The sequence below is a fragment of the Nuphar pumila genome, chromosome 2, assembly GCF_984573655.1.
Source record: "Nuphar pumila chromosome 2, dmNupPumi1.hap1.1, whole genome shotgun sequence".
NCBI lineage: Eukaryota > Viridiplantae > Streptophyta > Magnoliopsida > Nymphaeales > Nymphaeaceae > Nuphar > Nuphar pumila.
This window is the reverse complement of record NC_143250.1, coordinates 31,930,048-31,957,401: the sequence shown is the minus strand read 5'-3', so window position 1 is coordinate 31,957,401 and position 27,354 is coordinate 31,930,048. Positions and strand designations below refer to the sequence as shown.

At 35.3% G+C, this 27,354-nt stretch overlaps 1 protein-coding gene across 1 annotated transcript; it reads left to right on the top strand.

Annotated features, from left to right (window-relative positions):
• Positions 1-11,310: 11,310 nt before the first annotated feature.
• LOC149845176 (uncharacterized) lies at positions 11,311-26,706 on the top strand. The gene is made up of 4 exons (XM_089995578.1): positions 11,311-11,436; positions 19,348-19,507; positions 19,843-20,139; positions 25,750-26,706. The coding sequence occupies exons 2-4, from the start codon at positions 19,364-19,366 to the stop codon at positions 26,422-26,424; spliced, it is 1,116 nt and encodes a 371-aa protein (XP_089851704.1). The 5' UTR covers positions 11,311-11,436; positions 19,348-19,363; the 3' UTR covers positions 26,425-26,706.
• The last annotated feature ends 648 nt before the right edge of the window (positions 26,707-27,354 follow it).

The window sequence follows — 27,354 nt, the reverse complement described above, 5'->3', positions numbered from 1 at the left end:
ATAAGTGTGGCAAGTTGGGGCATATTCAGAGGAACTGCAGGACAAAGTTTCCCAACAATAGGAACAATGGGAGAAACAACAACAACAACAACAACAATAGGAGGAGAAATAACAACAAAGAAGTCAGTTGTGTAGTGTCTGAATGCTTATTTGCAAATGAAGAGTTGTTTGGATGGTGGGTAGATTCTGGAGCTACCCAACATATATCCAAGACCACAGATGGGGCAGTGGATATGAAAGAGGTTGGTCCTAGTGAACATAAAGTGTATATGGCAAATCATTCCTACTGTGATGTATTGGGTATTGGGTCTTATAGACTCAATGTGGGAGGCATTAGTGTCTTATTGAATGAGGTTTTGTATGTATCCTCCATGAGGAGGAACCTAATATCTATATCAGCTTTGACTCGTAAAGGTTTTGAGGTCAGGTTTGTCCATGGCAAGGTCACAGTAGGAAAGCATGACAGGGTCCTTTTCGAAGGGAAATTTGTAAAAGAACATAGTTTGTTCAAGTTATGTGACAATAAATAAATTGTTTCTGCTTATAATGATTGTGCATTTGATGTTGATGTTGATGTTGATGTTAATGTCTGGCATAAAAGGATATGACACATAAGCATAAAGAAAATGAAGAAATTAAAATAAGAACCAACATTCTTGTGAAAAAATAAAATGAATGCAATGTATGAATGACTTCATTTTGTGAAAGAATAAAATGAATGCAGTGTATAAGTATCTTTATTTTGTGAAAGAATAAAATGAATGCAATGTATGAGCAACTTCATTTTGTGAAAAATAGAATGAATGCAATATATGAACGACTTCATTTTGTTAAAGTGCATGCTTCGTTTCTCAACCCTTTCTTTGCATATGGATGTCCTATTTTTGCAAACCCCAAATTTTGGCCTCTTCTAGCAACTTTTTTGGTTAATTTTATACAAAAAGAATTTTGAGATTTTATAAGAAAAAGATTTTTTGCAATACTAGCGTGATGCGATTAAAATATTTTGCAATATCGAAATCAAATTTCTTTTTTATTTAAAATAATTTAAACTGAAATTTGCATGTACCATATAAAAATTTTCATTTAAAAAAAATAAACTGAAATTCACTTGTATCTTACGAATTTTCTTCTTGATGCAAAAATCACCAGTTATATAACATGTTCATTCCCTGTTACACATTATATACAAATGATTCTAATAAAAAAATCAATCACCTATTATATAAATAACATATATCAAACAAAAAACAAGATTAAATAACTTTGTTACTTGTTGAATACACAATTTATTATCCTTTTATATAAATAATTCATTCTACTCAAAAAACAAGAATCAAACAACTTTATTTCCTATTATATATACATAATTCGACGATCCTAAAAAAAAACAAAAATCAAACGGCTTCAAATTTTATTACCGCAAGCGCAGTGGTCCTGTTAGATCTTGAGATTTCACCAGACTTGATCTATAATAAGAAGAAAAACAAGAAAAAGAGGACAATAAGAAGAAGACACAAAGATATTGGGGTCGAAAAGGTTCATGTTTTTCAATGCACATATGTGACCTATCTTTTCATATTTATACATAGGGTACAATGATTTTCATGGACGTAATTGTCCTACAACAAATACAATATTACAAGTGTATCCCAATAAACACGTCAATCACATAAATCATATTTTGGGTCTAGATCAGATCCAAACTGATCCAACCCCATTTCACGACACTTAATAGCTTCCCTCAAGTTGTGCATGGTCATGTACCATGGACAACTTGTTCTTCAAGAACCAAATTTTGTTTTTCGTCAGTCCCTTTGTAAATAAATTTGCCACCTGGTTTTCTGTAGAGATGAAGTGAGGCTCAATCTCTTTATCTTCAACCTTTTGTCGAATGAAGTGTTGATCTATCTCAATATGCTTTGTCTTACTGTGATAAATAGGATTAAAGAATATTTTGATGGCACTTTGATTGTCACACAATAAGGTAGATTTCGATATTGGTTTTATCAATTCATTCAACAAATGCCTTATCCAAGTAACTTTAGTTGTTGCAACAGTCATTGATCGGTATTCAACTTCAGTACTCGATCTGGCTATTGACTTTTGTTTTCTACTCTCTAGGACACCAAGTTTTTCTCAAGAAAGATGCAATACCAGGATACCGATCTTCTTTCATCAGGATCTCGTGCCCAATCTGTATCATTGTAGACCATGATGTCATGCATATCTTTTCTTTTCCATTTTTTCTTATATACAAGTCTATCTCCAATTGTACCTTTCAAATACCTTAACACTCTCTTCATTTCATCCATGTGTCCTATTTGTGGCTTATGCATGAACTGCGACACTTGATTGACAGAGTAGACAATGTCAGGATGAATAAAGGTAAGATATTGAAGCATACCGACTACACTTCGATATCTTGTAAGATCTGTGTACAAATCTCAATCTTGTGAACTGAGCTTTTGATGTAAAATACTCAGTGTAGACAAAGGTTTGCAATCTTTCATACCAAATTTCTTCAACAAATCCAATGTGTATTTATGTTGTATTTGAGTCAAGCAATCACTCTTTCTATCTACTTCGACTCCAAGGAAATATCGTAAATCTCCTAGGTTTTTCATCTTAAATCTTTGACTTAAGAGTCTCTTTATTTCTTCAATGTGGCTTATTGAGTTCCTTGTGACAATAATATCATCAACATATATCAACAACAGGTTAATGATATCTTTACCTTTGAAGATGAATAATGAGTGATTCAAGAGAGATCGATAGAACCCATGTTTCTGTATTTTCAAGGAGAAACTTTCAAACCATGAACGTGAGGCCTATTTCAAACCGTAGATGACTCTTTTTAATCTGCATGCATGTGTGTCTGGGTCTTCCTCATCATATCTCGGTGGTTGCTCCATGTAAACTTCTTCTTTCAAATCTCTATCAAGGAATGTGTTTTTGACGTCTAACTAACTTAATGATTATTTATGTTTAAGAGCTAAAGACAATATAATTCTTATTGTTCTCATTTTGACCACGGAACTAAAAGTTTCATCATAGTTCTTACCATATTCCTATGTAAACTCCTTTGCAACAAATCTGGCCTTATATCGTACTATGGTGCCATCGGGTTTGTACTTAATTTTGTAAACCCACTTGGAATCAACAACATTTTTGTCAGCGAGTTTGGGAACAATTTCTTATGTCTGACATTCATGAAGCGCTTTCATTTCTTCATTCATGGCATCAATCCATTTATTTGATTTCACAACTTGATGAAACCCCACTCACGGGTTCATCATGATTATCAACCTGAGATAAAAAGAGTTGAAGATTCATAGAAAAATCATTGTACCTGACAATAGGATGTCTGATTCTATTTGAACTCCTTACGTTTTCAACAAACACATGACTATCTAGTTCTATATGAGAAACAAGAGGAGGAACTTTTTCTCTTCGCATATAGACATACCCTTTAAATTTATCAATAGGAGGAGATTGTGGGCCTGCAGCATGTGGCGCTCCACGTCTTCCTGAACTCCGGATTGAGGTAAACATGCTTAGCTTGAATCGATGCCATCCTGATCAGGTGAGCAATCACCGTAAACACTTGCAAATAATTCTTTATTCATGGATGATAAACTTCTTCTCTGGGGATTCTTTGACATGTAGCCAAAATCATTCTCCGGGCATATTGAAAATGTCACATAAATTACATGATTTACTTGGTTATATATCACATAAAGTATGTCACATAAACTACATAGTTTACTTTAATGTTTGTACTTATCTTGTAGGGTTATCATTGCATTTTACTGATTATCAATATTGTAAATCAGGAAAGTCGATCCTGACAAATTTAAAATTTTGTTTTCAAGATATCGCCCCAGCAAGGATGAAGGGACCAACCTCATCAGAGGAGATAACGAGTTAGACATTATCTCAATGTAACGATATATATTGTATTGTATTTGCTTCATATAAATAACAGAAAATCAGATATCGACTTTCTCCATCTCTCTCATCTTCTGACCCACTCCGTTGGGGGGACCCTGACATCATAGCTTCCAACAGTCTTGTACTATAAGTCGACAGTGATCATGCAACATCCAAAATTTTCGAAATCTAAATGGCTTATTTCTTGTAGGTATCACTTGAAAAGCTTGAAAAAGGTGGGGACAGTGATCCAACATAGATAGCGGAGAGATAAAGCACCAATCTAAGTTACATTGAGAGCATTGTGATTACCTTGACGATTAGTATAATGGCTAGCCTGATATTTGATCTCCACTAAGTTTGCATCAGGAATAAAAGCCAAAAAATCATGACATGGAGATGGAGGGCTACCTCTTTTGTTGTTCGGGCCTCGCATTGAATTAAAATCTCTCATGCCGCTACCTGCTGTTCGATTCTCAGAGCTCATATTCAAACTCAACGTTCAGCCTAGACTGTTGAGTTTGCAGGGGGATGTTAGCGATATTAAATCTGACCCAGTTCCGATGTTGAAGAGATCCTAACCAATCTTATCTAATAGCTCAGTTGGTGCCAAAAGGAGAGATTCCCGATCCAGTGAAATCTCATACAATTGTAATCCTTTCTCAATTCAAGAAAAGAAAACAGGAAAAGAATGCTTTGAGTTTTATGCCGAATGAGTTTTGTGGTGTTGACATGCCCCATATAATTTGAGTATCTCACTCATTTCAGATTTCCTAATTAGAGGGATGCCATATCACCATGAACTTTGAGGATGATATATATGATATATTTGCTTGTTAATTGGATAATTTGAGTATCTCACCCATTTGCTTGCTGACTTGCCCCACTTTGTCTTTTTTTCTCAAACAATTAGTAACTTTGGAGCCTGCTCTACGAGCGTCATTGCATGTTTCTTTCTTGACATAAATTGACATTAAATTCAGTAGCATGTTAAATACCTTTGATTTCATGATGAGTAGAATAATAGTGTGGAAAACAAATCGATAAAGGTGTCACTCCATCCTCCCTGAAATTTTATCAAATTTAAAGATTGAGTATCAGGTCAGAGCTACTTCTGATTAGGGGTGGCAATCGGGTCGGGTTGGTGGGTCGGGTTGGCGTGTCAGCATACCTCAACCCGAACCCGACCCGTTTATTAAACGGGTCGGCTGTGGCAAACACGAACCCGACCCGTTTAATAAACGGGTAACCCGACACGACCCGCCAACCCATTTAATAAATGGGTTGGGTCGGTTTAACGGGTTTTCAGGTTCACGGGTCAGGTTGGCGGGTTGACGGATCGGGTTGTCAGGTAGGCAGGTTGGCGGGTTGGCGGGTTGGCGGGTCGGGTTGGCGGGTTGACGGGTCGGGTTGGCGGTTGACGGGTTGACCCACCCGCCTAACCCGTTTATTAAACGGGTCAGCCGGGTTGGCGGGTTGGCATACCCCCAACCCGAACCCGACCTGTTTAATAAACGGGTTACACGGGTCGACCCGTTTATTAAACGGGTTGGCTTAAGCCCAGCCCGAACCCGCCTAAGAGGAGGGTTGGCGGGTCGTGTCAGAAATTGGCATCCCTACTTCTGATGGGGGTTACTGTCGGAGGTCGCCCTCATGCTATTCATCCATATGATGAACCGCGTGAAAACTTGTTGAATGAACTGTGTTTTCAGCCATTCATTTTTGCAAACTCTAGATGCCGTTCATCTAGGACATCAAGGGCTCTGAAAAAAAAATGTGGGACCCATTTAGAAGATGTTGAGTCTAACCATAGTGTTGTTTTGGATGCCGTTCATCGCATGGATGAGATGCATCAGTGTGACCTCTGACGGATTAGCATTAGAGGTAGCTTTGACCTGATAAAATGTTGGTCAGCTACACACGGGAAGGGGACTTTTAAGGTTCATGTCACGTTATTGGCGTAATGACGTTTGCTCCTTCGTCGTTTATTACTTTCTTTTGCCTCCATGTGATGATTCAACTTTCGCACGTTTGTGCTGCTTTATGAAAGTTGTGTGGTTGTGATTCATAATTTCACATTCATCTTTAGATGAATTGCATTCGAGGCACCCTCCAGAGTGCTATCCTCGAGGGTGCCCCTCACTTAACCCGTTTTTGGGGTCATTCGACATTGATTATTGTACATTATGTGCCCCACACCTTTTTAGCAACCGCCACCGACTGTTCATTCATCACTTTTCTATCTTCCACATTTTTATTTTTATTTTTATTTTTATTTTTCAAGCATTTTTTGACATTTATTAGAAAAAAGATTGACACCTAGTGGGGAGATCAGTCATGTTGTCAAAACAGCTGATCTTGTGGTAACTTCAACCTAGGGATGCCAAAGGATCAGGTTTGGATCGAAGACTGAATCCAAATGGAATTACTCAAATCCTGTAAAGCATGAACTATTCAATTAATAACCAATTGCACCCAAGATTTTTTTTTTAACACTACAAGCATAAAGAGTTTGCACGATATTGAGAAAAGAATGTACGTATCATATCTTTCATGGTTGTCATATATGTATAAGACTTTACACTTTTTAATCATATTTCATTTATTTGTAGATTGATCATGAAGGATCAAGGCCTTTTCGATGGCAGATGTTTTGCATGACCCATATTAGTGCAAAAACAAATAAAGCGATGGTAAGGCCTATTTCCTTTATTAGGGTTCATTGTTATCTGCCATCAAGGCCTTTTCGATGGCAGATGTTTTGCATGACCCATATTAGTGCAAAAACAAATAAAGCGATGGTAAGGCCTATTTCCTTTATTAGGGTTCATTGTTATTTATTAGAGAATTGTATATGAAAATAAGTTATGTAATTTTTATTGAATTAATGCGTTGTCTTATAGACGAAAATCAAAGACAAGCTAGCTCAGTTCTCTCGGATGTCGGATGCATCCTTGGAAACCCATCACGAGGGGATGTCCTCTCTCAGGTTTTGAGACCAGACAAATATATGGATGTGTACATATGTTTGGCATGAGAGTGTTTAGCAAAAAAGTATTTCATGCAGGTCCAAGCCGAGCAGAACTCTTGCATCAAAACACAATATCAAGAGAAGATATATATAATGCAAGAGCGATTCACAGGTTTAGAATCTAAGGTCATAAGGTCAAAGAAGCTATTGTTGAGAGTGATATCCAACAATTAATCTAGCAACTCACAAGCTCCTTAGGTAAGTTGATATAACTAAAGAGTGCAAGTTAGTCATATATATATATATATATATATATATATATATATATATATATATATATAGAGAGAGAGAGAGAGAGAGAGAGAGAGTAATGGGTTGGTGCTAAACCACATGCTAAATGGGTTTTTTGGGCTTTTTTCATTTTGTTTTTAAAATTTGACCATATAGATGTGACCTATGCACTTTATTTTAGAGGAATCAGCTCTTGAAGCATTTGATTCCAATACAATGGTGGATTTTTATAAAGTTTGAAAAACCAATGGTCCAAAATCTTTATAAATTTTTTTAGGCTCCAAACATTATTTTTTTCATCGAAAACACATGATCTAGGTATGAATTCTTAATAAATCAACCATGCTCAATACATTTATGAGGCCAAAACTGCATAAAAAGCACCAAAAAAGCCTGAAAATCTCATTTAGCCTGTGGTTTAGCACCGAATTGGTTTAGCACGAACCCATTTTCCTATATATATATATATATATATATATATATATATATATATATATATATATATGAGAACTAATGTGTGAATTGTGATTTTCATGAATTTTCTTTTCTTTTCTTTTTTCTTGAATTTAACCATACATATGTGATTTATATGCTTGGTTTATAAGAACATGCACTTAAATCATCTGATTTTGATGCATAAATGAGATTTTTTAAGGTTTTAAAATCAATGACTCATAATCTTTATAGATATTTAAGCATTCAAAAATCATGTTTTTCATAAAAAATACACAATCCGGTGGTTGATTCTTAGCAAATTCACTATGCCAAGTACATGCACATGGTTGGATTTGCAAAAAAAGTGTTAAAAGTGCTCATATTTCTAGTTTTCATATTGTAGTGATTATATATATATATATATATATATATTTGTGTATGTATGTGTGTGTAATTCTTTCATCTATGTTATTTGTAGGCCTCGTATACAAGCGTGGTGCACCTCCGGTTCTAAGATTGTCTCCCCTACATGAAATTCATGAACTTGTTTTTCTTATCTTATATTATTTATATGAATAAATTTTTCTATATTGGTTTAATATATATGAACTTTCAGACTATCTCATCTTTATGCATAAATTTTTCATAGCGGGCTGAATATGTGCATGATAGGATTATGAATATTGAAATTATGTATACGTATATGTGAATGTTAGAGTTATGAAGGGTTGAATGAAGAAATATATATAGTTGTATGTGTATGTATATTTTAAATATATTTCTTACAGAGCTTCAAATGTGAATATTGGAGTTATGGAAATTCATATGTGAATGTTAAAATTATGGAGGTTGGAATTATTAAGGGTTGAATGAAGAAATATATACAATTCTGTATGTATACTTTAAATGTTGTATTTTTTATAGAGCTTTAAATGCGGATGATGAAATTATGAAGGTTCATATGTGAATGTTGGAGTTATGGATGGTTGAAATATATATATATATATATATATATATATATATATATATATATATATATATATATATATAAAAGGTTGAAGATATAAAAGTTCATTATTAAATAAATGAAATGAATAAGAAATATGATTTAAAATAAATAAAATAAATATATATATGAACATATTTATTTTTTAATAAATGTATATATAAGCATGTTCATTTGGTAATGAATGAATGAATAAATGATTGAATGAGTTGGTTCATATTGAACGCAAAAAATGAATCTATGTAGGAGCAGGTTTATTTTGAATAAATGAAATAAATAAATATATAAACTAATTTATTTTTAAATGAATGAATAAATGTACGTCTGAGTATATTTATTTTTTAATGAATGATTGAATATATGTATAAGCAAGTTCATTTTTTAATAAATGAATAAATGTATGTACAAGCAAGTTCATTTTTTAATAAATGAATGTATATGAATGAATGAATAAATTAATTCATATTGAACACAAAAAATGAATGTATGAACATGTTCATTTTAGAATGAATAAAATGAATGAGTAGATTGATTTCTAATGAATGAAATGAATGAATATATGAATTGATTTATTTTAAATGAATAAATTTATGTATAAGCAGATTCGTTTTTGAATGAATTTATGAGTAAGTTACACGAGAAAAAAATAGTGTCAGAAAATACCTTTTTGATATTAAAATAGTGCTATTTTAGTGTTAGAAAAGGTATTTTTCTGATGCCATTTTAGCAAAAAAGGGTATTATTTTAGTACCAAAAATATGTTGTTTTGGCACTATTTTTGCACCAAAAAAAAGTGTTATTTTATACTATTTTTTTAGATCAGAAAATGTATTATTTTTTGCATTATTTTAATACTAGAAAATAAGTTTTTTTAGGCACTTTCTTGGGTGCTGAAAAAGGTATTTTTTCTGGCACCAATAAAAATGCTTTTTCTGGCGCTATGCATTAGTGTCAGTAAATGCATTACTGACAACACTTTTTTGGGCGAAACTACTGAAGATATGCAGACTTTTATTGATGCTAATTTAACGCCAATAAAGGTCAGATTTCTATAGTGTCAAGCTACAAAATGCAACCCAAGCCTGACCCGACATGAGCTGTATACATGATAGTATGTCATGCACCCAACCCAATGGCCTCACATACATATGAAACACTATGGTCAGGTACTCAGCAAAGAAGTTCGAACGGGTTCGATATTGGCGAAAATCATAACTCAAACCTGTTCGACATATCTCTCGGGTTGGGTTCGGTTCAACCCCAATATTATTAGGTTAGGCACTTTTTATGCTCATACCTGAAAATTCAAATCTGGTTGAATCAAGTACCATATACAAACCCGACCTGTTGACAAACCCTAAATTACATCCCTCCATCCAACTAAAGCTGCCAACAGCTCTGGCACCCGAACCATCAAGGTAATACCTGAACCTGCCCAAATAACAAATTGCTTGGTTTGGGTTTGGGTTTTGTCTAGTTATGAAAATGAAATTCTAAATCCAAACCCAAACCCGATCAATTTTAGAAATTTATTTGTATTAAAAATACACATAAAATACTTGGGCCAGGCTGGGTACCCAACAAAAAATCCAGGTCGGGTTGAATATCCAGTAAAAATCATGACCCAAACCCAGCCTGCATATTGCTTGGATCCGGTTAGGGTCGACCCAAAATTTATTGTAATCAACACTTTCCATACTCGTACCTAAGAATTCAGGTTCGGGTCAGGTCGAGTACCCAATACAAACTGAACCCATTTACAGCCTTACATCCAATTATAATAATGCTTGACCCTTTGTCTTGTCAGGTACATGAGATCAGTGGATTTTTTCAAATCTGACTATTTCATAAATAAAAAAGAAGCTTCTCTTTGTAGCAGTTAACCTAACTTGACAAAGAATAGTATTCCAGTCAAACTGATGCATGTGGTGGTCAGAAGCCACGGAACACGTTGGGACAGCCATTCAATTCTCCCTCTACTAACTACCAAAAACTCCCTCAGTTCCCACCCAACACCAACAGCAACCAGGCCTGACTTTTACCCTTATTCAGTGTATTTTATTTATTTATTTGTTTTTAGGGGTTAGGCAGACCCTCTGCATGAACAACAGCTGCCCCGTGTGGCAGAGGGATTCGATCTTGGGCCTTCAGCTTGACACAGAACCCCGCTTACCACATGGGATACCACCTTACAAAATAATGAATCTGAATAAACATGTCAATGGGGATTGGGATATCTGTTGGATTCAGTTTATGAAATCTTTTCTTAACCAAATGGGGATTTAAATTTGGATCGGATATGGGATAAATCCGATCCGTTAACATCACTGAAAGAAAGTTACCAAATAGAAAAATCACGCCACGCGACTTCGGTGGTGACCCACCACATCAGAAGTTGCAGTGGTATTATAAAAACGACTTTACTCCTGGAGCCGTTAATCTCAGCGATGGACGGCTCATAAAAATAAAATACAGTGAAAGTCTTCCAATTAACCGAAGCAAAAGAAAGGTCAAAATGGCAAGAGACGGATGATTATCTTTCTCGTTATTTTGGTAAGAGAATCAGGGTGATACCGTCATTTCAAGTAAGCGTGTGATTCTCGCCACACATCTTTGACTTTGACAAGCCGCCGGCAGTCAATCGCCACCGTATAGATACCGCCGGAGCGTATAAAAGCGGGAGAGGGAGGATTCCTCGTGCTCTCCACGCGACGGGGTGAAGTTTCCGGCGGAATCACCTAAGATCGACGGTTTAGATTTGTCTTCTCCCACTGATTCCTTCGGAAGGCACGTTCTCGAGGTAAGAAAACCCCACTGGATTTCTTTTTCCGTCGAATTTGTCCCTTTTTCCCTTGTTCGCCTCTCGGATGACGATTCGTGGCATTTCAAGCGCTTTGTTATGGCTCTGCGTAGCGATTTTGTGTCAATTCCGTGGTTTATGTTGTTCCGATAGTTATTTACTGATGAATAGAGGAGTTTTCCGAGTGATTTTTGGTCTGATTTTTGTGATGAAGCCCTGATTTTTTGGAGATATTGACGAGAGATGAAATTGATGGATTGTTAACATCTGATCTGCATACCACGAATTCTTTATGGGTTTGAGGGGTTATGGGGTTCTAGATGGTGATGTAGTTGATTTGCTGATTTTTTCGACTGTCTGATTATTTTGTTACTTGATGATCTGGGAACTATTTGTTTTGTTGACTGTTGATGTTATTATTGTTTAGGTTTTGTTAATTGCTAAATCCCGTTTTGAGGGAATGGTGTGTGAAAATGTCTTCAAAGAGACTATGTGTACAAAAGCACAAGGTTCTGTGCACAAAGGCACAAGATGAACACTTGAAAAAGTGTGCACAAAGGGACAAGATGAACACTTACAAAAGATTACAAATGCACAAAGGCATACAAATAAAATGGAATCTTTATTGAATTTTTCCCAAAAGCCTAAACATTACAAAGGGGTGAGACCCCTATATATACAAGTGGGGACCATTGGAGGGGCTCCAACTTTTATATAGACGTTGGAGCCCCTCCAACGGTCATATTATGGACCGTTGGAGGGGCCCATAGTCTATAAAGTGTGGGCCCCTCTAAGGCTAAAAAGACAAAAATAAAAAATAAGAAATAGAAAAAGAAAAAAAAATGGCATATTCAAAGAGAATATGCAAGAAATAATAAAAAGATTGATTTGCCTTTAGAGGGTATTTACAAGAAATATATATATATATATATATATATATATATATATATATATATTAACATCCTCCCTCAAACTTACGGTGCAATGACCGAAAGTTTGCCAAGAAGAAAGTTGAATCTAGGAGAACAAAATGCCTTACTAAAGAAGTCCGTCAGTTGATATTCTGATGTCACATATGGGAGATCAATGACTTTCTTCAAATATTCTTCTCTAACATAGTGGCAATCCTTCTCGATATGTTTCGTGTGTTCATAAAATGTGTGATTCTTGGCAATATATATTACACTCTTGTTGTCACAGCAGAGCTTCGTAGGTCCTTGAACACAAACCCCCATATCTTCCAGAAATTGCCGAATCCAAACAATTTTCAGGGTTGTATTTGTCATTGGCTCGATACTCAGCCTTAGTAGATTACAAAGACATTCTGTTGCTTTTTGGACCTCTAAGAAATTAACGATTCACCTAAAAAGGCACAAAAATCAGTGGTGAAGTGACAGTTATTTGGATCACCTCCCCAATCAGAGTCAGTATACACAATTAAATTTAATTCAGAAGATAAAGATAAAAATTCTCCCTTATTTATGGATCCTTTTATATATCTGATAATTCGAAAAATGGCATTCATATAAACTGATGTAGGGATGTAGGGGCATGCTGAAATTGACTTCCAACATGCATAACATGAGAGATATCTGGCCTAGTGATGCTGAGATACATCAAAGATTCAACGAGTTGCCTGTAAGGAGTGGGATCTTCTAGAAGAATCCTATCGTCAATTTTCAACTTTGTTCCTACTACTTCAGAAGTTTCACAAATTTTGTCATCTGTAATTCCTGACTTATCAATAATCTCACAAGCAAATTTAGTTTGAGACAAAAAATAACCCCCGTGAGAGTAGACAACTTCTATGCCTAAAAAATATGTCAGAAAACCCAAGTTTGACATTTCAATTTTTTCTGTTAATGTAGACTTATACTCTTGATCCCTTTGGCATCATCACTTGTGATTAACATATCATCAACATATAATAATAAAATCACAATTCTTGCATCAGATCTCTTGACAAACAGGGAAGTGTCAGTATAACATGAAATAAAACAATTTTCTATTATTAAATTGTTAAACCGATCATACCAAGCCTTGAGAGCTTGTTTCAAACCATAGACTGTTTTTCGTAGATAAAGAACTTTACCTTTAGGAATATTCATACCCAGATGAGCATCCATATAAACTTCTTTATTTAGGTCTCTATTTAAAAATGCATTTTTAACATCCATTTGATATATGTTTCATTATTTAATAGAGGCAATTGTAATTAGACACCTAACAGTAACAATTCGCGCAATGAGAGCAAAAGTTTCATCGTAATTTATTTCATATTCTTGACTATACCTTTTAGCAACTAAACGAGCTTTATATCTTTCAAGAGACCCATCACTCTTAGTTTTGACTTTGAAGACCTACCTACGTCCTATTGTTTTCTTTCTTCTAGGTAAATCTTGAAATTCTCAAGTTTTAGCTTTTCTAAGAGCTTTAAGTTTATTATCCATTGCATCCCTCCATTCTACCATCTTCTTGGCTTCTTTAAAACTCTTAGATTCCACGTATGAATAAATGACACTAAGACATGCTCTATGTTTAGGTGAAAATGATTCATAGGATATAAATCTAGATGGATTTCTTCTAGTTCTTTCGATTCTATGAGGATTATTTATTGAGGTAGGTTCACTAGATTCACTATATTTTTCAATTGCACTTCTAAAAGTGTTTCTTTCTCTATGGGTATAAGTGATTGGTTCACTAGATATTCCTTCTTTGATAGGTTGCTCAAGAAATTGAGAATTATTACTCTCTTGTGTATCATTACAAGGAACATCAAATATTATTTCATCATCACTAAAAATATCATCATTTCTAGATAGTAATTCCAACAAGAAGGAATAATCTGCATTATCTCTATGAGATTCATAATCTTCAAAACCACTAACATTTTCTAGAAAGCTTACATTTCTATACACATATAATTTATCATTTTTAACATCATAACACCTAAATCCTTTTTGTGTTTCCGAATATCCAAGAAATGCACAAGAAATAGCTTTAGGTGAAAGTTTATCATTTTTGTCGGTGAGAATAAAACATTTGCATCCAAAAACTCTTAGTCTATTATAAGATAAGATTATTGAATTTCACGTGGTTCCTTTTGGTACAGAATTTCAAAATATGATATTTTATTTAATTTTTTTGAGGAAAGACGATTTATAAGATAAACAAATGCAAGAGTTGCCTTTGCCCAAAATCTTTTAGGAATTTTTTGAGAAATAAACAAGGTTCTAGTTTTCTTTCGGTTAAGCCATTTTGTTATGGTGTTTTGGGACATGATTTTTTATGGATAATTTCATTAATCTCAAGGTAGTTTTTAAAATCATTTGAGAGATATTCTCCTCTGGAATTGGTCCTAAGAATTTTTAACTTACCATTAAATTGATTTTTGATCATCATGTGATAGGTCTTAAAAGGCGAAAAAACCTCATGATTATGCTTAAGAAAATATATCCAACAATATCTAGAATAATCATCAACAAAAATGACATAATAAGATAATCCTCTTATATATACAATGGGTGTCGGTCGACTCGGTCCCCCATACATCCGAATGCACAAGTTTAAATGGTTTAGTTGTAAACACAGATCTTTGTTCAAAAGACAAGCTTGTCATTTTTTCAAGAATACAATCATTACAAATGAAGTCATTTTTACAAAGATCTCTAATAAAATGCAAATAAGAAAGCTTGACAATATTGGGATGCTGAAGACATTTATGCCAAACATTTATATCTTTATGTTGGGCAATGTTACAAAAAGAGCGTTTTAGAATTTGAAGAAATTTCATGTAGCATAGATGTAAATCATAGGATAAAGGTTGGGTGGATGAAATGGAAAAGTGCAACTGGAGTGTTGTGCGATCGTAGAATGCCATTGCGGTTGAAGAGAAAGTTTTATAGGACGACTATTAGGCCCGCTTTACTATATGGTACAGAATGTTGGGCTGCCAAGAGACATCATATTCAAAAAATGAGTGTAGCTGAGATGCATATGCTTAGATGGATGTGTGGAAATACAATAAAAGATAAGATTCAGAACGAGGAGATACGTAAGAAGGTAGGCGTTGCACCCATTGAAAATAAGATGAGAGAGAATCGTTTACGGTGGTTTGGACATATTCAACGAAGGCCTAATGATGCTCCAGTTAGAAGGATGGAGAAATGAAAAAATATATTAGTTAAAAGAGGTCGGGATAGGCCTAGGAAGACTTGGAGGGAAATGATAGGAAAGGATATGAATGCTTTGAATCTCACCGAGGACATGGCATTGGATAGAAATGATTGGAGGAGAATGATTCATGTGGAAGACCCAAAATGATTCTCTTTATTGGTTCATATCGCCGACCCCAATTGTTTTGGGATGAAGGCGTAGTTGTTGTTGTTTGTTGTATAGATCTCATTTCCTAGAGCCTTCCCCAATCAACTTCCCGGACCGACAATCCTGTATCTAACATTTATTTGATGAGAACTTGATATCACACCCATGGTCCAATAGTTGAGAGACCGAAAGCAAATTTAAATTTAATTTAGGTATAAATCTAATTTTAGGAATAAAAAAAAACCTTGTTTTTCAAAATTTTCAATACCTTTGATTTTAAGAGAAGCATCATCTACGGTTGAAACATAAGGAGATAAAGTTTTTGTGTATTCGGAAAAAGCAAAAATATTTGGAGTCATATGAAAGGAGGCACCTAAATCTAAAAGCCAAAAGGTCTTACCAGAAGGAGAGAAGATTGACATGGCGGCCCCGAAAATGGATCCCTTGAGAAGCGGTTGAAGAGCTTACATAATTTGACTTAATGATGGTGCTTTATTGTCGAAAGTAGATGGACCCTCCTCTTTATTTGGTTGAAATGTTGTAGACATGGTCACCTTCTTCTTCCATTTTGGACAAACCGGTTTAATGGGTCTCGGTTCTTTACAAAAATGGCGAATGATTTTACCATAATCTCTTCCTTGGTACCTTCTATTTTGACCATCATCTTCTCTCGCTTCTTGATTTTGATTTTGAAATTTATTCAAATAAGGAAGTTATATGTTTTCAAGTTATTCCCCAGTCTAGAAATGACATAAGCTCCTTCATTTTCATCTTTTGAAGGAATGGCCAACACACTTTTATTGGTTTTGTTTATTCCCAATTTAGTTTATTCTCCACTTAGTTTAGTAAGAACGTCTTCTAGGGTGGAGAAGTAAAAGAAGATAGAAGAGATGATCTAGTTTGCTCGAATTTAGGTCTAAGCTCATTCAAAAAGTTGAAGAAGTGATCTTCTTTCAATTGCTTATGTCTTAACTCAATAGCTTCTCCACTCCATTTTGGTTCAAGGAGTGCAAGTTCATCCCAAATAGATGATAATTCGGCAAAGTATTCTCTAATAGACATCTCCTCTTGTTGGAGAGTCAATGCCCTTTTTTGAAGGTAATATTTATGGGATAGATCACTTGAGGTATACATCTTCTCAAGATAATCCCAAACTTGAAATGCTTTTTTAAATTTCAAAATATTGGCATTTATCCTTGTCTCCATCGTAGAAAAAATCCATGAAAGGATTTTGTAATTCTTCATTTCTCATTCTTCATGTTTTTTGTTATATTCTTTAAAGGCTTTTTTTTCTTTCTTCCCTATCAAGAACCTTAATTTCACTTTTTTCAACTATAGTGATTTTTTGTTCAGGTTCGAGAATCATACCTTTGACATAGCCCCAAAGTCCTTTTCTCTTAATACGAGCTTCCATATTACCAACCCAAACATGATAGTTGGACCCATTGAGTTTGAATCCGAGGGAAAAATGAGAATCCTTTTTCCCCATGGAGATGCCTTTACGAGAAAGAAAGTCTTCTAAATTTGAAAGCTTACCACAACGAGTCTTCTTTGAGCTTACTTGATGTATTATGCTTCACTTGAAATAGTTTGCAAGTGTTTTTCATGCCAAAAGAACGAGAATGAGGAATGGGCACGCTCTTTGAGGCGGCCACCGTGATGACGCAATACCCGATCTATTCTTCTAGATACCTTGTGAAAATGTCTTTCAAAGAGACTGTGTACAAAAGCACAAAGTTATTAACGTGTGATGTGTGCACAAAGGCACAAGATGAACACTTGAAAAAGTGTGCAAATGCACAAAGGCATACAAATAAAATGGAATCTTTATTGAACTTTTCCCAAATGCTTAAACATTACAAAGGGGTGAGACCCCTATATATACAAGTGGGGACTATTGGAGGGGCTCCAACTTCTATGCAGATGTTGGAGCCCCTCCAACGGTCATAGTATGGACCGTTGGAGGGGACTGTTGGAGGGGCCCAACGTCTATAAGGTGTGGGCCCCTCTAAGGCTAATAAGACAAAAAGAAAAAAATAAGAAATAGAAAAATAAGAAAATAGAAAAAAGAAAAAGGCATATTCAAAGAGAATATGCAAGCACTAATAAAAAGACCGATTTTCCCTTAGAGGGTATTTACAAGAAATAAAAAAAATTATATATATATATATATATAGCTTACATTTTAACATGGTGAGTTTCATCCATGAACTATCTTTAGCAGTTTATGTGAATTCGAGATGTAGTGTTTTCTTTTTTCGTTTGGTTTTCTGAATTTGATGCGATTTTTGGTGTTTTTACTCGAAATTTGTAACGATTTGTCATAAAACTGGTTGGATGGTTGGTTCAGTAGAAATTAGGACTGAGAATAGGCAGGCAGCTTTTCTCCTTGTTATATTGTTCTGTAATTGCATACTTGGAAAGAGAATTTACACTGGCGGGACATTTGGGGATTTCCCTAGCATTTGTTGAATTTTTTCTCTTGATGCTTTTTGTTTCCATCCAGTTCTCAAATTTTGCTGACCTTTGTTGGCTGCATTTGGATGCGTGTAGTTGTTTCAAAACTGTGTGATGGCCTTGAATATGCACATTCTCCCTCTTCAGATTGAAGGCATAATCTCCAGGATTATCATGGTTTTTCTGGGAGAATATATCTATTTAAAGCATGCCCCCATAGGATTGTGTTTTAATGCATTTGCATGTCTAAAAGAAAGAGGATGAACTAGAACACGGCATCCCGGCTTATACCATTTGCCAAACATGCTGAAAAATCATGAGGATTGTAAATATTTTTTGTCGTCTGCTTGTCCTTTCTTATATCATTTCATGTTCTGAAGGTTTCATGGTGGTCTGGTCTTCATGCGTTCCAGGTCTTGGGTGTTTTAACTCAGATTATCAAATACTTGTTCTTTTAAGATGAAATTTTGGCCTAAAAGGACTTTCCCGGGGCAATCTGGGTCTCTGTTGTTATTTTTGTATGTACTATTCACGTAGATTGTATATATGATGACACAATCCAAATCTTTATGCTTGATTGCCTGGAGATGCATCTTCTACTTAATTTCTTATTTTGGTTGCATTGTTCATGTGCTTTGAACAAAATCTTCCACTGCTATGAATTTTGTTTGGAAGTACTTTTTAGTAGCATGAAGAGCTTGATCCGTTTTATATGATCTAGTGATTGGTACAACCAAATCTGAATCTTATTGTTGCTCAAGTGATTGAGTTGGGATTAATTTTGATCACATGTGCTAGCTTGTGTTTTAACATTTTCTCCCAAAGCTTTATTTGTAGGCTTAGTTGCATGAGTCTTATGTAACTTATTCGGTAATTTATAACTTGATTTGGCACTCCATGATTGTGCATCGCTTTGTAATTTTCATGAACCTTTATAACAATCCTCAAGGTTTTATATATCTCTGATTCTCTAAACATTTGTTCTTGAATTCTTGCTATTAGTCTTTATTTTCTTTCATGAAGGTTTTCTATTAATATGGCAGATCCTTGAAAGTAAGTTTGTTCCTAGATTGCTGAATATCTCATGTTCATCCTGGAAAATTTGGTCTTATGCATCCTCTTGTTGCGCAGGCAGCATCACTCGGGAATGGAGTTTTTTCTTAGAGGCTTCAATGAGCAGTCATCATCAGAGCAGTTTGCTCATCAGGATATTCAAAGATGCCCATTCTTGAGAAACATCAACGAACCCACAAACTTTTCCTTCTCTTCAACATTGAGTTTCCCTGTGCCTGTAAGTTCTATGCAAATGAACTTTTCTATCCTTTTTAAGTCATTGAATGTTGAGTCAGATAGTCCAACATGCTTTTAAGTTCTGTTATATCATAGGCTTTTCATTGACTTATGGCATACTCCAACCAATTTTACTTGGATGACCTGATTGATTTGATCGACTTATTGCAAACACGTAGTCACAGTTTGTAAATATGTGAATCAATCTGACTCGCAACATAGAAGCCTCGAGTCAGATTGCTGCTGATTTCAAACCTTGGTGGCTTGCAATTAAACAATTATCTTTTGGTCCCTTGCTGGTAGCTAGTTCTTACATTTTTCAATATCAATTTTCAGGTGAGAGGAGCTAAGGGGCCAATTTTCGAGGATGGACCTAATTTTGACATGGCATTCAGGCTTTTCCATGGCTGTGATGGAGTTGTTCCACTTGCAGGGAGATCCTTTCCTCAGCCAGAAAATTTGGAGCCTTTGGAGCCTGAATCTGCTCCAAAATTTAATCCACTGGCAGCGAAAGCAGCAACAATTAGCCTTTCAGCTTTTGGGCTAGGGGGCCCTTTCAGTTTTGATTTCTTTTCCGAGAAATGGAAGAAACAAGCACAGAAGCCTTCGTCCAAGAAAGAAACTTCTCAACAGGTGAGGGATTTTGTTGACCTGATGTTTGTTCATGGCTCCTTAAAGACTTGAACTTGGCATAAGGGCTATTTTCATGCTTAACTTCCACATGCATAAAGCCTCTCCTGTTGAGTTGACTATAAAATATATTAAAATCAACATCTGAAAAGTCAGTTAGCCTGTTTTTAGATTTGACTTAATCTGATAAGACAAACAGGTTATCGAGAAATGAATCAATGTGAAAACTAGAGAAAAATGGAAGGTAACAGTTATCATTCCCGGTAGGAGAAAATAGATGTTGTGTTTATCTCATTTGTTTTGGCTATACAATTCGCATAACAAATTGTACAAAATGAAATGAAATGTCCTTTAATTCAAACAGCTCTTTCTAGGCTATATGCACTGATTATTTTGCAGAACTAGATTGGAATGAGGCTCATTTAGTTGTATTCAGTGTTATTTAACTAATTCAATAATAACAATAGCTACAGGTACAGCTGGTAAACAAGCTGAATGAATTGAACATGCATGTTCGGGCTCGGCTCATTTACCAATGAATGGAGCTCGTGACTTGACTCATGCTCGTGTTTAGGTGAGTCAAGCTTGAGCTCAGCTCATCCTTGAACGGGACGATCCTAATACGATCGGGCTCATGTAAAAACTTTTCATGTTTTGTATATATGGAATATATATATATATATATATTATACTTAATAGTTCATATTTTATGTATATATCTTCCATGCATCCTTCTCTTTGTATATATATTTATTGCATTATTTTTTTATATATTACACTTAAAATATATATTATATAGAAATAAATAAATAAATAAAATATATATACACACACTAATACAATGCCGGTCCATTTGCACGTGAAGAAAAACATCAAAAGAATTGTTGCATCAAGAATTTAGAGAACTATAAAATGAATTTCCCATGATTCAATTTCTCTACAAAACAACCCTTCCTGTAAAACTATAATCGGTTTGGGTTGCAAAATAACATATTCTTATATCGAGATGCAATTTTCACGCTATTAAAGAGTACTGCTTGAAGGCCGATTATTACTGGAGAATGGTACTTGATGGCTAATGATCAGCCAAGAACCTAAAAAATTGTGTTGATCTCCATCCCACATAGAAGAGAAGATGCCCATTAACGGCTTTTTGTAACATTATTGCCCACAAAATAGGGAGAGAGGGAGAGATATAAAGAAGTGGTTAGAGAGAGAGAGAGAGAGAGAGAGAGAGAGGTCTGAACGAATGCCATCCTGCATAACATACATATATATAAGGTGTTTTGTGCATTAATGTCAATATGCTTTTATCGAGAACATAAAAATAAAGAGTAAGAAAAGGAAGGTGAAGGGTGTATGCATGAGAGGAGTTTTTTTGGGGGAACATTTAATGCAATTAATGAGGTTGAAAGTGAATGAAAAGATAGGAGGTGAAAGGGTGTATGTATGAAACGTCTTTTAGAATAAAAATGAGAAAAATATTATTAATAGATCTATGAGATTGTGCTTGGGTTGGGGAGTTGAGTCATAATAAAAATAAAAATAAAAAAAGTTTTTATTCATTGGTTGGCTCTCAAGAGAGAAATGAAAAGATAAGGTGGCGTGGGTTATAAAGAGAATATTGAAAAAAGAAAAAACATAAGGGTGCATTTAATGCAATTAATGAGGTTGAATGGGAATGAAAAGGGGAGAGAGAGAGCATTGAAAAAAGAGGAAGGAGGGTTGTATGTAATGCAATTAATGGAGTTGAATGGAAATGAAAAGGAGAGAGGCCTTGTTTTGGACAAAGAGATTAAAAAGTTGAGATATAAGAATTGTGATTGGATAAAAAGAGGGGCTTCAGTCACTTCTAACTTCCCAAGGATTGGGACATATATATATATATATATATATATATATATAGAGAGAGAGAGAGAGAGAGAGAGAGAGCAATGTTGTGCAAGGCATTGAGGCATAGCGAAACGCTCCACAAATTAAGGCATAAAGTGTAAGCCTCAAAAACACATTTTTAAAAACTTGAAAACAAAAATTAAAAAATATCTAAAAACATAAATAAATAAAAGAAATGTTGTCTTGATGAAGCAACAAGCAATAAGAAATCGGAAATCTCAAATAAATACCGAAAGATATGAGAATAATATGTAAAAATAATATTAATGAAGCAAATTTATCTAAGTAAATAACAAATAAAATATGAGCATCCAATGAAAAATTAAGTAATAAAATAATAACAACCAAATTCCTCAACATCATCATATAATGCATATCAACATTAACAACCAAAAATCAATGTAGCTATTTTCTTGTTGAAAATTATCATATTATGAAGTAAATATCATAATTTTAAGAAAGAAAGTGGGTATAAGATACACACAAGTGCAATTTTAATGTGTCAACAAATTGTAACTTTTAATATATGTAAATATATATAACTCATGTCACAAATACCAACACTTTTACATTTCTTTTGCACACATAATAGGTCAGTGGCAAAAAGCGGAAACAAAAGCACAAATTGAAAACAGCCAAACACTTACACTAGAAAAGGAGTACGAAAAAGGTGTACGTTAAAAAAGAAAAGGAAAATGATAAAACACGAACTTGCATCAACAAATTCTAACATCCTAGTCCCAAGGGTTTTCTTAAAAAAAGAAAATGAAAGTTAAAGTAGAAGCATATATGCATGCATACAAAGGATTTCTCACAAGATACATCATAATAATATTCTTGAAAACTATCCTCAGACTCCACAACCGATCCATAATCAATTTCTAGAAAAAAAGGTAAGAAGAAGAAGGGAAGAAGAAAAAGGAGGTAAGGAGAAGAAGAACAAAAGAAAAAGGAGGGAAGAATAAGAATAAGAAGAAGGACGAGGGAAGAAGGAGATGAAGAGGAAGGTGCGAGAGAGAGAGAGTACCTACCTGAGTGAAGGGGACACAATCCTCCTTCCTCCTTGTCCTCCTTCTTCTTCTTCCTCCTTTCAGAGAGAGAGAGAGAGAGAGAGAGAGAGAGAGAGAGAGAGACCTAACCCATCAGTCCCTTCCCCCCCTTTTCTTGTATTTTTTTTAAGATTTTATTTTGGATCTTGCACCTCACCTTGAGGCTTGCCTCTTAGCACGCCTCGTCCCTTTACGCTTTAGGGTTGCACCTCAAGGCATCAAGCCCCTTGCCTTGAGGTGAGGCACACTTTTTGCATCTTGAGCCACACTTTTAATAACATTGATATGTATATATAGAGAGAGGGCCTTGTTTTGGACAAAGAAATTAAGAAGTTTAGATAGATGAATTGTAATTGGGTAAAAAGAGGTGCTTCGGTCGCTTGTAACTTCCCAAGGATTGGGACTTATATATATATATTTATATATTTCTCTCGCTCCTTTTCATTTCCATCCAACTCCATTAATTGCATTAAATGCACCCATCCTTTCTCTTTTTCCAATGCTCTCTCTCTCTCTCTCCTTTCTCATTCAACCTCATTAATTGCATTAAATGCAACCCTATGCTCTCTTTTTTCAATGCTTTCTTTGTAGCCCATGCCACTCTCCCTTTTTCTTTCTCTCTTGAGAACCAACCAATGAATAAAATCTTTCTTTATTTTTATTTTTATTACGACCCAACTCTCCAATCCAAGCATTCTCATATATCTATTAATAATATTTTTCTCATTTTTATTCTAAAAGACTCTTCATGCATACATTCTTTCACCTCCCATCTTTTCATTCTCATTCAACCTCATTAATTGCATTAAATGTTTCCCAAAAAACTCGTCTCATGCGTATACCCTTCACCTTCCTTCTCTTACTCCATTATTATGTTCTCAATAAAAACATATTGACATTAATGCACAAAATACCTTATATATGTATGTTATGCAGGATGGCACTCATCCAAACCCCTCTCTCTCTCTCTCTCTAACCACCTCTTTGTATCTCTCTCCCTTTCCATCTATGGGCAATAATGTTGCAAGAAGCTATTGATGGGCATCTTCTCTTCTATGTGGAATGTACATAAGCGCCATTTTTTTGGGTTCCCGACTGATCATTGGCCATCAAGTACCATTCTTCAGTGATCATCGGTCTTCAAGCAACACTCTTTAATAGCATAAAAATTGCATCTCAAAATAGGATTAAGTTATTTTGCAACTCAAACCGATCATAGTTGTACAAGCTTAGTTGTTAAAAGCGGTGCCTAGGCGTAGCCCCATTGTCTGGGCTATTGGTCATAGGCGGTGGGGCCCTATTTCTCTGCCTAGGCTGGGGGGACAATCATGTCTTTTTTTATTAACTATGTTGACCAACCGGTTACACGCTATTTTTATTCATAATGGTCTATTTTTATGTCATAGTTGCTTCATTCGTAATTGTCTTTTTTATAATATATTTGCTTCATTCATAATTGTCTGTTTTTTTATATTATATTTGCTTCATTCATAATTGTTTGATTTTATGTTATATTTGTTTCATTCATAATTGTTTGATTTTATGTTATATTTGCTTAATTCATAATTGTCTATTTTTATGTTATATTTGCTTCATTCATAATTGTTAGTTTTTATTTTATATTTGCTTCATTCATAATTGTTTTTTTTTTATTTTATATTTGTTTGTTTTATGTCATATTTGCTTCACTCATAGTTTGTTTTTATGTTATATTTACTTCATCTATAATTTTTTGTTTTTATTTTATATTTGCTTAATTCATAATTGTTTGTTCTTATTTTATATTTGTCTTATTCATAATTGTTTGTTTTTATGTCATATTTGCTTCACTCATAGTTGTTTGTTTTTATGTTATATTTACTTCATTCATAATTGTTTGTTTTTATGTCATATTTGCTTCACTTATAGTTGTTTGTTTTTATGTTATATTTACTTCATTCATAATTGTTTGTTTTTATGTCATATTTGCTTCATTCATAGTTTGTTTTTATGTTATATTTACTTCATTCATAATTGTTTCTGTTATGTGCAATGTTATGCAATTATTCAAAGTTTGTGATATTGAAATACACACTTATACTTCATTCATGGTCACAATCACAGTTGTTTTTTGCTTACTTAAATTTAACAATTTATTGTGATATTCTTATGTACAAGGGTTGTGTTGGTAGAAAAACTGAATCATGAGAAATTCATTTTTTAGTTCTCTAAATTCTTGATGCAACAATTCTTTTGATGTTTTCCTTCCCGTGCATTTGCATGAGCATTGTACTATATATATATATTTGAGCTCTCCTGGAACACCCTGTGTCTGTGCTCTACTCGTTTGAGCTACATGAGCTGCTCATGGCTCGGCTAGCCAGCTATACAAATTGATCACGAACGAGCTCATGACGAATAGAGTCACAAGTTGCTCTGTTCGTTTACCGGTCTCACAATGAACTATTGTTTCAATTTGAATCTTCAATTGGAATGCCAGAGTTTTGCTGTAGTTTGTAGAATTTCTTGAGGAATATCCTTGGTTTTACTTCTTGTCTGCTGAGGTTGATTAAAGGAACATTTTCTTATTTAGCCCTCAGATCGAATTCGTTTCCAGCTAAAAACTTGAGAATATGCTCGTGATTCTACACAACAGGCAATGGACGATGACATTTATGATTTTTTCTTTCAGGGAAACTCTCATGAAGCAATGAGCAATGAATGGCTTGAAACTGGAAACTGCCCAATAGCAAAATCCTACAGGGCTGTAAGCAATGTTGTGCCGCTCATTGCCAAAGTGTTGCAGCCACCTCCAGGCATGAAGCTCAAGTGCCCGCCTGCCATAGTTGCTGCTCGTGCAGCTCTAACCCGAACAGCGCTTGTGAAGACCCTTAGACCGCAGCCGCTACATGAGAAAATGCTAGTAATTGGTGTGTTGGGAATGGCTGCCAATGTTCCATTGGGTATATGGAGGGAGCATACAAAGAAATTTTCTCCGGCGTGGTTTGCTGCCGTGCATGCTGCAGTTCCATTCATAGCAATGCTGAGGAAGTCGGTGCTTATGCCCAAGACTGCAATGGCATTCACAATTGCAGCGTCGGTCTTAGGTCAGGTGATCGGCTCGAGGGCAGAGAGGCTCAGACTAAAGAGGATATCTGCAAGAGCCAGTGCAAAATCAGCAGCAATGCCCACAGAGGTGTTGGAACTAACAAGCAGTGGGGTTGCCTTTGCTGGGCCTCTTGCAACTGCAGCTAATGGGAGGACTACCAACCCTGAGTACCAAAATGGGAGTTGCAGAATGTATGTGTGGGACCCGCTGACGCTGAAGGCAGCTCCACAGTCATCTGCACGGGATGTTTGCTTCTGACGACGGTCTGTGGTGAGTTCTTCTGGAAGAGTCTGATATGGGTGGTGTATCTGCATGCTGGTATGGGGCTGCAAGAATAAAATTTAAGATCACAATTTGTTCCAAACATGATTCACATTGTTTTTAGTAGTGTCAATTTGTTACCTAACCAAAGCATCTGCAATTCATTCTAGGCTCTGTTTGGGAGCTGGAGATGGGGAGTTGATAAATGCTACATACCCCATGTGTATTTTTGGAAGTCTTGCAATGGGATAGAAACATGGTTTCAGTGTATTGCCTAAATATCGTCTTGCCAAAGTGTGAAGTTGAGAGTTGGAGTTGCCAAAAACATCCTCTCGTGAAAGGTGTTGAAATGTGGTATTGGGCCTGCTAACACATTGTTTCAGCAATGCCACTGCTCCCAAACAGCAAGAGTGTACGAGAGCATAACGAAAACCACAACACAACCTCCTATTCAATGCTCCCAAACATAGCCTAACCCTCATTGATGTTTAGAAGCCCGGTTTTGAGAGATGGGAAGGGTGATGGGAGCGAACATGAGAGTGGAGATGGGCCTTTTTCATCTGCATCTTCATAAGGATGTAGTTGACAATCCCACTTTCATCACCCATTTCCCACTTCTATCACCCTTCCCATCCCCCCTCCAACACTGGTTCCCAAACAGAGCCCTAGAATTGGCTTGCATCTCTAAGGTTGAAATTCTGTAAAAAGTGCATGTGTTTGTGGGTGCATTTGTTCATGCAATCCTGCACGCTTCCAAAAACGATTTCAAATGTGTAGGGTTGGATAGCAAATGTACCATGCCATTCGCATCCAAGGGCTGCATCTGCCAAGCCATACACCGAACCTGTTCTTCAACTTTTGGATCCAGTTTTGGGTCATGCTAGGCCTGACCCATATCCATCCTGCTTGCATCCTGGGGTGTGTGTG